Source organism: Theobroma umbraticum, unplaced genomic scaffold (genome assembly GCF_002168275.2).
Source record: "Theobroma umbraticum cultivar Fairchild unplaced genomic scaffold, ASM216827v3 scaffold_20.0, whole genome shotgun sequence".
Taxonomy (NCBI): domain Eukaryota; kingdom Viridiplantae; phylum Streptophyta; class Magnoliopsida; order Malvales; family Malvaceae; genus Theobroma; species Theobroma umbraticum.
The window spans coordinates 6072628-6085964 of record NW_018397266.1 but is presented as its reverse complement, the minus strand read 5'-3'; the positions used below and the strand labels follow the sequence as shown (position 1 = coordinate 6085964).

The following is a 13337-nucleotide window of genomic DNA, read 5'->3' as shown; positions in this document are numbered from 1 at the left end:
TTTTTTTTTTTGGGAAGTTCCTAATTCCATATTTCATTTTGTTGATGTTTATTACATAATTTAATTGTTTATTTTATTCTTTAAAGTTTTGTTTTCCCTTTGATTTAATATGAAAATGAAAATAAACAAATGATGTTTTGGAAGATTAAAATAACTTTCAAGTAACAAATGGAATTGATAAATTAATATTCAAATAAATGATCTAAAAGGGCCAATCAAAAGGTGTGGCTTGCAAAAAATTAAAAGTAACAAAAACACCCTCTCGCATTCATAGGAAGCTCAGAAGACAATATGTGACCATTTGAAACCTAATATGCTTCTGAAGATTGAATGATTCCACCTTGAAATGTATTACAAAGTTCATGGAGGGTCACACGTATTCATGAATAACAAGCTTCGTGCATCGGCGGGCAGTTTAAACCTAAATGCTAGACTGTACTAAACCGCAACTATGCTTCCATCTAGCATAACAAGTATCAAATAATCTACACATTTGCCCATTACGACTCTTCCTTCCAAGTCAAAGCAGTTTTCAACCCATATTTGGAGAAGACCCCTGTTAGCAGAGCCTTCTCCTTAATCTTTAACCTGCACAAAGATAAAACAACTTTGGATTTTAAACCATATTAAAATAAAATAAAATAACCATTCACCAATTGATTGCAATAATGCAGGCAATTACCTCTTCGCAGATCCTGGAATGTTGAGCTTTTGAACCTTCTGCTCTTGTGGATCTTTTTGCTGCTTTCCTTTAGCAAGTGGCTTTTTCTCAATACCCCCAATTCTTTCTAGCTTTTGACCCTTTTGCTCTTTTGGAACTCCTTGATGTTTTCCTCTAGCAAGTAGCTTTTGCTCAAGAGCCCTAATTCTTTCTAGCTGATTTGAGGAAGTTGAATCTGCTGCACGCTCATCACCATTACTTGGCCCTGATTCACTAATAACATTAAGATTATCTCTACCTTCTCCTTGTTCTACCCTGTCAAACTCCTCATCCTGATCATCAAATGATAAATCCGAGCAAGAAATGTTCATATCACAATCAGTATTGGGACAGTCTCCCAAGCCAGGAACTGCCACTTCAGGTGTGATGGAATCCTTGTCACTCAATTCTTCATGAGCAGGATTCTGGCAAAGCAAATTCATCATCTCACATTTTATTTGCTTCTGAATCCTACCAAACATTATATTATGTCCAGAAAAATTTTGCACAAACCTGCCATAAGAGAAATTTCAGTTAAAGAACATAGTAAGATATCAAATGGCTAAAAACAAAAACAATAAGCCACCCAGGGACACAGCCAGAAATATTTTCCAAGGGGAGCCAAGTTCAACTTCAAACAAACAAATGTTATAATATAATTTAAGTTGCACTAAACATGATAAATCATCATACTAAAAATTTGAATATATGTAGTAACCATAATTTAAAAAAGAAATCTAAATAGAAATATTATTTTTACAAAAACAGATTCAAATTGTGCTATATGTTATAATACTAAAATCATATATGATTGTTTGTACTACATTGCAATTATGCAAAAGACAATGTGTGGCTCATGGAATGGAGTACAGGAGACGTCAAAAAGCCAGGGGGGAACAGCCCCCTTCGAACACTCTGGCTCCGTCCTTGATGGCACCTGAGGTCAGTTAAACCCAGATGCAATATTGCTTATAAAATAAAAACGCAAAAATTTCCTAGAAAAACCTACAAACAGGTAGTCTTTTTGCTATCACCATTGCCATCAGTTTCTCTAACACAAAATTTTCAATTAACAATGACTAAAGTTTGCAAATACAGACTCTTATCACACCATACCTAGTTGCATCCACCTCACGCTTGAAATCAACAAAGGCAAAACCTTTGCAAACAGGGTCTTTGGTCTTCTTATTCCCAGAAACAGCTGGAGATATATCAATTATTCCAGAAACCCCATTGAAAGCAGCTTTCAAATCCCTGTGAATATTCTTTTTCTTAGGAAGGTTGACCACCCTCACCCGAACTCCACTTGGAACAACTTCAGCTACTGCGGAAAAATGAAATGCTCACCACAAAAGCCATAAAAGTCATACCCAAGCAAACCCTTTTAATATATGTTACTCTTAAACTTCAAAAGGCCTAACCTTTCTTGGAACCAGACTTGACAGGATTGTTTTTGAGATTATTGACATTAACAACTTGCGCTTGTCGGCTTTGCTCTATTTCTTCAAGCAGCTTGTCTTCAATAGAAGTATCATATACTTTCCCTTCACCGAACCCACGAGGCTTGTTCTCAAGCCACTTCTTCATTTTCCCAAACGGAAGAAACATCCCCTCATCGCAGTCGTCATCACCACCGTCCAATCCATCATCAAAATCAAAGAATTCATCCTCCTCCTCCTCGTCAGAACCGTCCATTTCGTAGAGAGTAGTGCCGCCTTGTTTTCCTTTATTAAAAGCAGAAGCCCGAAACTTATTAGAATCTTTATTTGGGAAAACTGAAAGAAAAGTTAAATGGGTTTGTTGGGAAAGTGGAGCCAAGGAAGAAGCGAAAATGGTTCTCCTCAAAGGAAATGAGAGAGAGAAAGCGGTGTTCTTCTGCTTAATACTGTGGCTGGCGCTGCCGCTGCCATGGTGAAGAGAAGTGAAGCCAAACGTTGAATTACAAAATGATGTTGAACACGTTCCCGTCTTCTGCATCTTCCACAGTTCCCTCACCTATCCACTTCTACCCTTGTCGACTCCAACCTGTCGCCTATGAACTTTTACCATTCATATTTTATTATAGAGGAAGTGGGCCGGGTTGGGGTGATCTGGGCTGCATTTTTCTTTCCCGCCAATAATCTGGGCTACTTTCAAACCCGCCAATTAGGAGCCCAGCCCAGACGACTGGTGTTTTTCTCCTTTGGTAAGTCGAAGAATTTTTTTTTTTTTTGGTTATTTTGCATGTCAAAACCCAATAAAACTTTGTCTCCTTTTTCTTTATTATGTCTCAAACTTTTCATTTTTCAACACTTGAAATGTTCCCATGTAAATACATCATACTGTTTTATATTTCTTGATTTTAAAATTAAATTGCCAAATATATTTTCCATCATAAAATGCATAGGAAAACCTAAAGGGAAAAATTGTTTCCAACATCAGAAACCAGAAAGAATGTATAAATAAAAGCCCAAGACTTTGTTTAACGAATCGGCATGGGGCCTTGATGTGGAAGCCCATTACTCATAGGCCTAATTAGAAAGTAAAATGGTAAACACTTGAGCGGCCCACGAACATCACACGAGGGTTGTGACTCCCAAAATAACATTGCTGCATATTATTTGGTCATTAATGTTTTGAATTTGAGCCTCATGAGAATGAATGGAGTTGTTGGAGTTTAGGAAGATTCAAGTAGAAAATGATACTGCACCTCCACCAGGCATTAGGCACTATGCTGGTCCCAACCAAACTCGAAAATATCAGAAAAGCAGAATAAATAAAATGATGAAGGGTTGTATCATATTCTTGAGGAAGGTAACCGACGGCATTGGTATGATTCAAGAAGCACATGCAGTTGGTGTCCACATCTTTCCCGCAAAAACCAAGTTCAGGGCAGGCTAGGCCACTTACGTCTCTGTCCATGACCCGTTTTCTACACTACTGCTCATTAACGCATGGAGAACCTAAATATCATGTTAATCTATTGCAACTTTTCTAATTTGATCGGATGTTGTCGGAAAATAACCAAACTCTACCTCATTTGTTCAGAGTTGAGACTGCTAGTGCTAGATAGGATCATCTTATTCCCTACTACTAGGTGACGTATCCTCAAGTCCATTCCTACTGGATGCTGCATGTATACCTCGCCTCTCTTGCTGATTTGATGTTAAAGAAACATGACAGAAGTGACGTGGCAAATGCAAATGAATTGAACATTATATAGAAAAAAAAAATGTTATTTGAGTAGACAGAACCAGAGATGCTTGGCTGTGTAGACCCCAGCAGTTAACCGGTTCTAGTGTGTCCATACTATTCTTGATATAGAATTTGTGCGTGGGCTGCGATAGGATTGGAAGGCACAATTCCATGGATGTTGGTATTTGGTACGTAGAGGTTTCCTCCAGGGCCTAGAATCTTTTTTATGTTTTTTGTTTTTCCTCTTTTGCTTTCTGTTTGATTGGCATAGCTCCTTCAATAGTCAATAAGAGAGGTTTGAAACTTTCTCCAGCATTTTATGGCTGTGAGGCAAATTGGTCTCTATCTGGTGGTTGACAGGTTTTATATCTGCATTAAAATGACTGAATGATGCATAACTCGTCAAATTTAACATAATTAAGAAATGGAAATCTCTTCTAACTGTTTCAGAATTTATGCAATTTATATTATTAGGCTCCCTTATCCAATAAGGTGGCTGTGATTTCGGTTTAAAAAGTTGAGTTACGGTATCAGACAAATTAGCTAAGCATGCCCACTCATGAATCAAATGCTCTTAAACACTATTAAATGAATAGAAAGAGTTCTAAACATGGACAAGCCGATTTGTCAGTTGCGTGACCATAAGCACACAGTCTGAACTCACTCCCACTTTTGCTTAATTTTCTGCCTTGAATAAATTTTAGGTAGACGGTCATCTCATCCACCCTTATATTATATTTGTGTACATATATGTCAATGATGTGGACTCAACAAGGCTCCCGGGAAAAAAGAAAAGGTGAAAGATTGAAGAGGACAGCAATGAGTTATGAATCTGTACTTTGAACCCAAAAATAAAGAAATGTTTTTCTAATTTTCAAAACTTATTATGGTTTTTTTTTTTCTGATTTATATCAGACATAGCTCTTGGGAATTGAAAGTATGTACTGGGATGGTCAGATACCCCCAATAATTGGGTAGGGTGAACAAGTAAGGTGAATAATGTGTACTACTGATTGTTTCCAATGTTTATATAAAATCCTGAATTAGGCAACTATGATTCCTCGTTTTGTTCCCATTCTTTGAAATATGAACATCTTGGCAACCGACCTAGTTGGAAGAGTTGAAGCAGATTGCCTTGAAGGTCATAAACAATATGGTTGTGGCAAAGATTCTTGTAACTGAGGGATGATTACTTAATACTAAATCTAAGTCGGCTAACAACAACTAGGTGACATTGCAGTGGTGGCGTGAATGGCGTAGATTTAATCAAAGATTTTAATAGAATCTATATGTCGTTGTAGCCACTTGTCGTTGTAGCCACTTGAAAAAGGAAGAGAGAGTCCATTATTATTGATTTCTAGAAATCATATTAGTTTAATTAAACCAATGAAGCTAACAACTTAACTTTACAGTATGCTATAACAACCTAAGGAGGTTTAATTTAATTAGTGCTCAAAATAACCTTATCCCGGCCACAGTGTATAAAGTCATCATATGCTGATCGATACATTCACAAATTTCATCATTGTTTGCACTTGATATTTGTTTAGGAAATATATAGTCATTCAAAAAGGCATACAGATCAGAAATTCTAAACGGTTGTTCAACAGGGTTAGACTTGAAATATCCAATGGATGTCTTAATCCCTCCCTTACCGACCAAAGTCCAAAAAGCAGGTTATGGGTCCTCTACAGACATACATATGCTTACTTCTGTGAGTGCAAAATAATCTTGGATAGGAACTGATACCAGAATCCTAAGGCTAAAACTACACTTATCTCTCACCTTACATACATCACCATCAAGGGTTCATTTCCTCTTTGTCTAACAAAAGAAGAAAGAAAATGTGAAGCCATCTCTCTAGTCTTTCCTTTGTTGCAAGAGGAAAATGTACAAGGCTGAAACTGAATTAGAAAAGATAAAATGATTAATATACAGAGGAATGAAAACGATGTTCCCACTTTTGTATTTTTAATTAATTTGGATGATTATATACAATATGCTATGAGACAAATTAAAGTATGGTGCCTCTGATCCTGTCCAGATCAACAATTAAAGAATAACAATCAACTCCCCACCCCCGAACACATCCCCATTTTTCATCGCCAGGATGGGCAGCATGCTTCTGTCTTAGGCTATACATGTAATATTCTGATCATACTATATATTCGGATATACTTCTCCCTAGTCGAATATATAAACAACTGTATGCCTTATAAGCATATTAACATACATACATATTCATGTATATGTATCTTCAAAAATCAATTATGAACGACTATGAAACAAATGAAAGACATTGCAGCCAGACATTTACTGATATACATGATGCTGATCTCCAGGGGAAATTGAGAAAAAGAAAAGTAATTAATTTGTCACCAAATGGAAACAAGGACCCTTCATATTGTCTTATCAGAAAAAAGCTAAGCTCAATGCAACGACCGGTAGACATCAAAATAGTGAAACAGAATTGCGAATCTGATGAGTTTTTTTTTATTATTATTTTTTGTTTCAAAATAGGGATAATATATTGCTTTTATTAATGCGATGATAAAAGTATACATGCATACATACGTAACAATGTCTTAGCAGAAGGATTAATTGTGGGGCACTTCACCACATGCTGATGGAAAGAGTCCCTCTAATCAGACAAACAGTTGAGATAGACCACCTCACAATACACAGACAACAAGCTTGTGAAAGATTACCCCACAGATATTACATTTCCATAATTAGCACAAATGTGAGCATCCAAAGTCTGCCTCCCTGGATTCTAGTCTTTGCTATTCCTTAATCCTTAAATTTGAATCTGCTGATTTCACCAGGTCTTAACTGGTTCATCAATATATATATATATATATATATATATATGATGATACAGTAGGATCCATTAATAACTTTTTCTTTCATCTCGATACAGTGGTTTGGACTCTTTCTTAGTTTGCTTTTCATTTTTTATTTTCTTATATATAGGCTATTGACAAACATATCATGCCAGCTCTAGGGCTAGGAGCAATTGTCTCTACAATGTGGAGAAAAAAAAAGGGGAAATAGCACACCATGCTTCCACCATATGTTGGGTGTGTAGGAGTCAAAAGCTTATGATTTACAAGTTCAAAGTAAGAGAATATATATATAGGAAGAACAACCCTTTTTAATGGTTATGTGTCGTTGTGATGGTCACCAACTCTGTCTCCCATAAGCAAAAAAGAGTGCTAGTTTCTCAAGTGATAAATTTAACTATTATTCCAAGATATGGAATATATATGTATATAGATATTAAAATTTCTATATTATATATGAAGGTGATATGAAATCATTGAGGATAATATTACTGAATCAAGAAATAAATAAAGTAATCCTTAGGTCACATATTATCCTATGTGCCATTCATATGGCATAGATCGGCCCCAAAAGGCCGAAAGGAAAAATGTAATAGTGGCCAAAGTGAAATACATATGTGAGCAAAAATGTATATATAGTTGCATAATTGTACTTAAGTGTATGAAGACATCTAATCAAGCAATAATTAAAAAGAAGATGATGATTTATGCAAAGTTTGTACCTACCTGAGTGGGGAGGTTTGTGGTAAGACAACTCTCTGTTAGAATTATTTGGTTTCTGTGTTGGTTGGGAGGAAGCAACAGTGTTGCATTTTCCATGTCCAAATGATTAAGCTTTGTGCAAAGGTACAGATCAGAGCTATTCCCAATTATTCTGTGATTTTTTTTTTTCTGGAGGATCTAGTAAAAGCTTCAATTAGTTTTCAGTTCCGAGAGATTGGAATCCAGCGTTTGGCTAAATAGAATCAAGGGATAATATTGCAGTAAGATTTTGAATGATATGTAATTTATAATTATTGAAAAAAGATATATACAATCAGTGTGTGCAACTTTTTGGGCAGTTCAAAACGTTAAATCATTTGCAAAAATATGAGTGACAAGGGCGGCATACTTTACATCATTTCAGAAACTATACATAACTTTTTGGGTTTCAATGATTTATATCATGTCCATTGCTCCAATAAAATTTAATTTCCAAGCTCCAGCTAGCTTTAACTTTGATACAACACACTCCACTCTTCGCATTCCATTTCTTCTCCTTTAAATTCCCTTCAAAATGGAAATCAAGTTCTCTCAACATTAAGGTGGCCCAAATTTGTTTATCTTATGCTAATGCAATGTAATGTATGGCTGGCTGCTTTTGAAAACTTTTTCGGGTTTTGCAGTAACTATTTTCAAAAGTTTCTTAGGGCTGAACATGTAGTGGAAATGGCTACAGAGTAGGTAGAATCCGAAGAAATAAACAAAAGTTTTTCAACCTCCGATGTGACTGATTTGTTTCCAGCTAAATTTTGATGCACTAATTTCAAAAAGCAGCTTAGGGACAATTGTTTCGCTATCAAGTTACTGATGTTCGGTTCCTCTTTTGGAAAAAAGAGAAAAAACAAATATGCTTTATTTTAATTACGAAAAGTATTTTTTATTTTTTGCTCTCCATTCATTTTATTTTTCAAAATTAAAAATAAAATGTGAAAGTATGAATCAAACCAAACTTAAATTTATACATAAAGTTAATATGGAAATTACTTTTAAACGTTGGTTTAATACTTTAAAATTTTATCAATTTTTGTCGAGATATGTATAATTTTATCGATAAACACATTGTTTTTTATGAGTGAAATTTAGCCAATAAATAAAGAAAAAATACATATTCTTGAGTTTAAAACCATCTCTAAATATTTGATAACAAATGTGATAAAGATGCGACTAAGAGGTTCACATTAACCAATGAAATTATATGCAAGTATTTAACTCAATAGTAAATACATGGATAATCTATTCAAAATGTTCTTTCATCATAAAATACTTAGCCAATTAAAGTAATCCAATTATAGCTATGTGCTCAAACTAGGATTGGATACAATTCTGCTCGATTTGATTTTCAACAAAATTTTGATTAATTTGTATTTAGGTTTTTCAAAAATCAAATTGTAATTCAATAAAAAGTGTTTCTTATAATCAAACATATCTGCACAAATTCCATCGAGTCATTCTTTTTTATTTTATAATTTCAAAGCTTTCTAATTTTTAAAATATTATTGTTAATTGATATAATATTTAATAAGTTTTTAAACCATTTAAGAATATTTAAGTAAATTTTTATTATTTTATTACGTTCAATGAAATCCTCATACTTTTATTTTGGATTAAATAAATTCTTATTATTAATAATTGACTAATTATCATTACTAAAAAAATCATTTGTCATTTTATATTCACATGTCAATGATATAGCATTGATGTGGAGGGTGAAAAATACCACATGATCATGTTATTATTCAAATTAGTATGTCATGTCATCATCAATTTTAATAGGTTAATATACCACGTCCTAATCAATTATTATATTTTAACACGCCACATCAATGTCACACCATATAGAATAGCAAATGATATTTTGTTTAAGTGAAAAATTAGTCATAAAGATTTATTTAACTCAAAATAAAATGTACAAAAGTTTATTTTACTCAAAATAAAAATATAAAGATTTGATTAAACACAATAAAAGTATAAAAGCTTATTTGAAGTTTTTTTATTAGTTTAAGGGTTTTAATGTATATTATGCCTTTTTAGTTTTATTCACTTAAATTTATGAATATAATTAATGAAAGGCTAAATACCCAAATAAGATCTCAAAATATATCAAGAAAGCCAATTTAGCCGATATCCTTTTATTAAGTTCAAATAAATCCTTAAATTTTTATTTTGAGTCAAATAAGCATATCTCATTAATCGTTAACTAACTTCCGTTAGTTAACAGTACAATCAGTAATTTTTTATGTCACGTTATCTGTCACGTGGCATATTGATATGTCATGTTGATGACGTTAATACCATATGACAAATGATGTGGTATAAAAAAATTATTGATTAAGAATTGGGTTTCTTCTTTTTTATTTATCCAAATGTCCAAAAATTATTGGTTAGAAATTCAAAACAAAAAATTAAAAAGAAATTAATTGCTTCCATCCTTTCTTAACTAGTTACCATCTTTTTAATTGAAACTATTCTTCTTAATAAAAAAAAAACCTAATCTAATTTTTCCAATTTGATTGAAGCCATTGTTGCTCAAAAACAAATATTCACTTTCTTAAACATTCCTTAAACCCAACATCCCTTATAATTAGAATGTCTTCTCTCTTTTTATAATTCTTATTCTTCTTTTAAAAATCATTCTTTGGGTAATCTTGAATTTTCAAAAACTACAAAAGATGTGGAGAGATAATATATTATTAACTTCTTCTTTACAAAATCATATTTGGGCATTCTCAAATTTCCCTATATTTCCTAAACCAATGTACCTTATAGTCAGAATGTCCTTTTCTTATTTGTAATTCCTATTTCTCTTTTAAAAATCATTCTTTGAGTAATCATGAATTTGCAAAAACTGTGAAAAATGTGAAGTGAGAATCTAACTTCCTTTTCTCAAAATCGTTTTTGGATATTATTAAATTTCTATACACAACTTTCAATCGAGCAACAACAGTTTCAATATGAAAAAGTTAAATTAAGTTTTGTTTTTTAGGAAAGATGACTTCAATTAAGGAGTTAGTAAAGGGTTTGAAACAATTAGGCATTTTTTTTAATTTTTTGTTTTAAATCTCTAATCAATAACTTTTGGATATTTGGATGGATAAAAGGAAAAAAAAAAACTCAATTCTTAGTTAGCAATTTTTGATGCCATGTGGCATTGACGTCATCGAAATAACATGTCAACATGCCACATGGCAAATGAAATGGTATAAAAAATTAGTGACTATATTTTTCACTAATTTTCGTTATCAATAGTTAATGAAAGGGACTTATTTAACTTAAAATAAGAGTTCAAAAGCTTATTTGAACGTAATAAAAGAATATGGATTAAATTGGCTATGTTGATATAATTCGAGAATTTATTTACGTATTTAGCTTAAATGAAATATGCAAAATTATATAAAATTAATGAGAAAAATATAATTTGATTTTGTTCAAATAATTTCACTTTTTCACTTTATAAATCAAATCGAAGAGACATATTGAGTATCCAAATTAAATTGGAAAGGAATTCACTAAAATATCTCCATTTTTAATTGAATATCACTTCCGATGTTTTTTTTCCTAGCTTTCCAAAATGGGAAACAAAATAGTTTGGAAGTTGAAGTTTGAAGAATCAAAATGATATAATCTAAGTGCCTGTTTAGCTTGACTTGTTATAATTTATCTATATCTTAAAAACAGAAGCCAACTCAAACAGGATTTTTGAAAACCTATTAAAAAAAGTAATTTTTTTAAAAAACAAAATTTTTTAAAAAATAATTTTTTAAAAAAAAAGCTTAAAAAAAAGCTCTAGAGAGAAACTTTCTCTTTTCTTTGTTTAAAAACTCGTCAATTTTTCATGAAATATTCCTCTTTCAAGCAATCTCTTTCTCCTCTCCCTTCCTTTGCAAGTTACCCTTCTCCAACACAAAATTGCGATCTCCCTCTTATCTACCTTTCTCTCTATAAAGATTATTAAAAACAAGAAAAAACCAACTGAAGAACCAGTAACAAAATAGTAAAATCTAAGATTTTTTGGTTCTTACAAAAATTAAGAGAAAAGAAGGCTCAAAATTCAAAGCTATATCAAAGTACTATTTAAAAGTTTTCTCTCTTTTTCATCAAAAAATCTAATACTATACATGTTTAAGAGTTTAAGAGTTATTCCATTTCTTTATGCATTTTTTTGAGTTTAACATTTGAAATCGTTTATAAATTCAAAGTAGATTTGTTCCATTTTGGTTTATTAAGTGATTAAAGATAACATAAATATCTTTTATGATAATTTTAATTAAAATTAAAGCTTAAATAATTTATTTTGTCAAATAGCTTATCAAACAATTTGAATTTAATTTTAAAAGTTATTATTTTTTATAAGAACTTTATAATAATTTTTAAGTTACAAAAATTAAATCAAACAGATTCTAAATGTGTAAATAATGTCATATTCCTATAGGCTAATCGGATGGGCAATAAGTACTTCCTACTTCGTACGAGTAGAGAAGCCTAAATCTAAATGCAATTGCTTGTGGAAGAGTTACCCTGTAATCTACCTTTTATTGTTTTGTTGGTTCCCTAAGCTTGAATGAAAAGTAGATGTAGGGGGCAATTATTGAGGTACATGGGAGGTCATTTAATCCCCAATTGAAACTGAAGGCCACGGGTGGAATCTTGCTTCCCGATGGCCGGCAAGTATTTTCAATATAAATGCGTTTTCGACATGTTAATAAGAAAGATTTGACATTTTATGGAAGCCAAAGAACAAAGTGATGCCAGGTCCTAATTAAGACTTTTTTTTTTTCTTTGGGTTCAAACAGCACAGAGATCAGATATCATTAATTTGCCCAATGGTATGCCAATGTATCAGAGAGAAGTGGCTCAATTTGTACCTCTACATTGGCCTCTTCCCAAAGAGAATATGGCAGTGATTGCAAAGCAAATGAACCCGAGTCAAGACTCCTATCATTGGCCTGCATTTTTATTATGTATTTTGTGGGTTTTGAATAGATCCAAAATTAAATATTCAAGTTAATGTTTTATCTGAAAAGAATTACGTGCATTGCTAGTTTGAGAAAGAACAATGTTTGGGGATAGATTAGATTAAACTTTTGGTCTTTGCAATGATCAATCCTTCCAATGCTGGATTAAGTAAGCAATATATTTTTTTCCCAAAATTACACAAATCTAATGAGAGCCTTAAAAAGCTGACTATTGTTTTCATCTATAATGTCTTGATTCCTTGCACGCAAAACTCAACTTCAGTGGTGGAGGGAGGTGAGTAGGTGGTTTTCATTTTGCACATGGAACCACCAAAATACCTTTTAACTGAATTCAGTAATAATGATAGTCTAGAAAAGATTTCAACATAATTGTCATTGGCATATGCAAATTGTAACATGTTTTCACATGCCCATCATTTGATGAATGCCCTGCTGCTGCTATATCAATGAAATGACCAAAAATTACTGCCAAGGGGGGTGGGGGTGGGCTACACCCAAAAGCAAGCAGTGGGCCACCAATAATATTTCATCCAAGACTTTAATCACTTTTAACACTTGGACGGCAAGATCAAAATCGTGTTTATATAAGCTAAATCACTTTAACGGGAGTTGAGTTTCAGAGTCTAGCTTGCTTTGCTCCTTGAGATAATGACAAAGACGGCATCTCAAAATGCATTAGGAAAGGAAACCAACCAATTCTCGGGGAAAGTGATGTCCACTGTTCTGTAGTTTCCTTGTCAAGGAAATTCCGGAAACGAGATTATCCAAATCAGCACCTTGCACAGTTGAATATATTTTTATATATAGACTTTGAATATCCCGCCATTGACTGACAAATGAAATGTACCAATTATTGAACTATCTACGGCCTTTGTTTCTTGTTCA

General features: G+C 32.7%; 1 protein-coding gene across 1 annotated transcript; it reads right to left on the bottom strand.

Annotated features, from left to right (window-relative positions):
• Nucleotides 1–294: 294 nt before the first annotated feature.
• On the bottom strand, nt 295–2738 carry LOC110423210 (RNA-binding (RRM/RBD/RNP motifs) family protein). Its single transcript, XM_021437369.1, has 4 exons — nt 2122–2738; nt 1817–2024; nt 683–1213; nt 295–588 (listed from the first exon to the last, which is right to left on the bottom strand). The coding sequence occupies exons 1-4, from the start codon at nt 2675–2677 to the stop codon at nt 501–503; spliced, it is 1383 nt and encodes a 460-aa protein (XP_021293044.1). The 5' UTR covers nt 2678–2738; the 3' UTR covers nt 295–500.
• Nucleotides 2739–13337: the final 10599 nt, after the last annotated feature.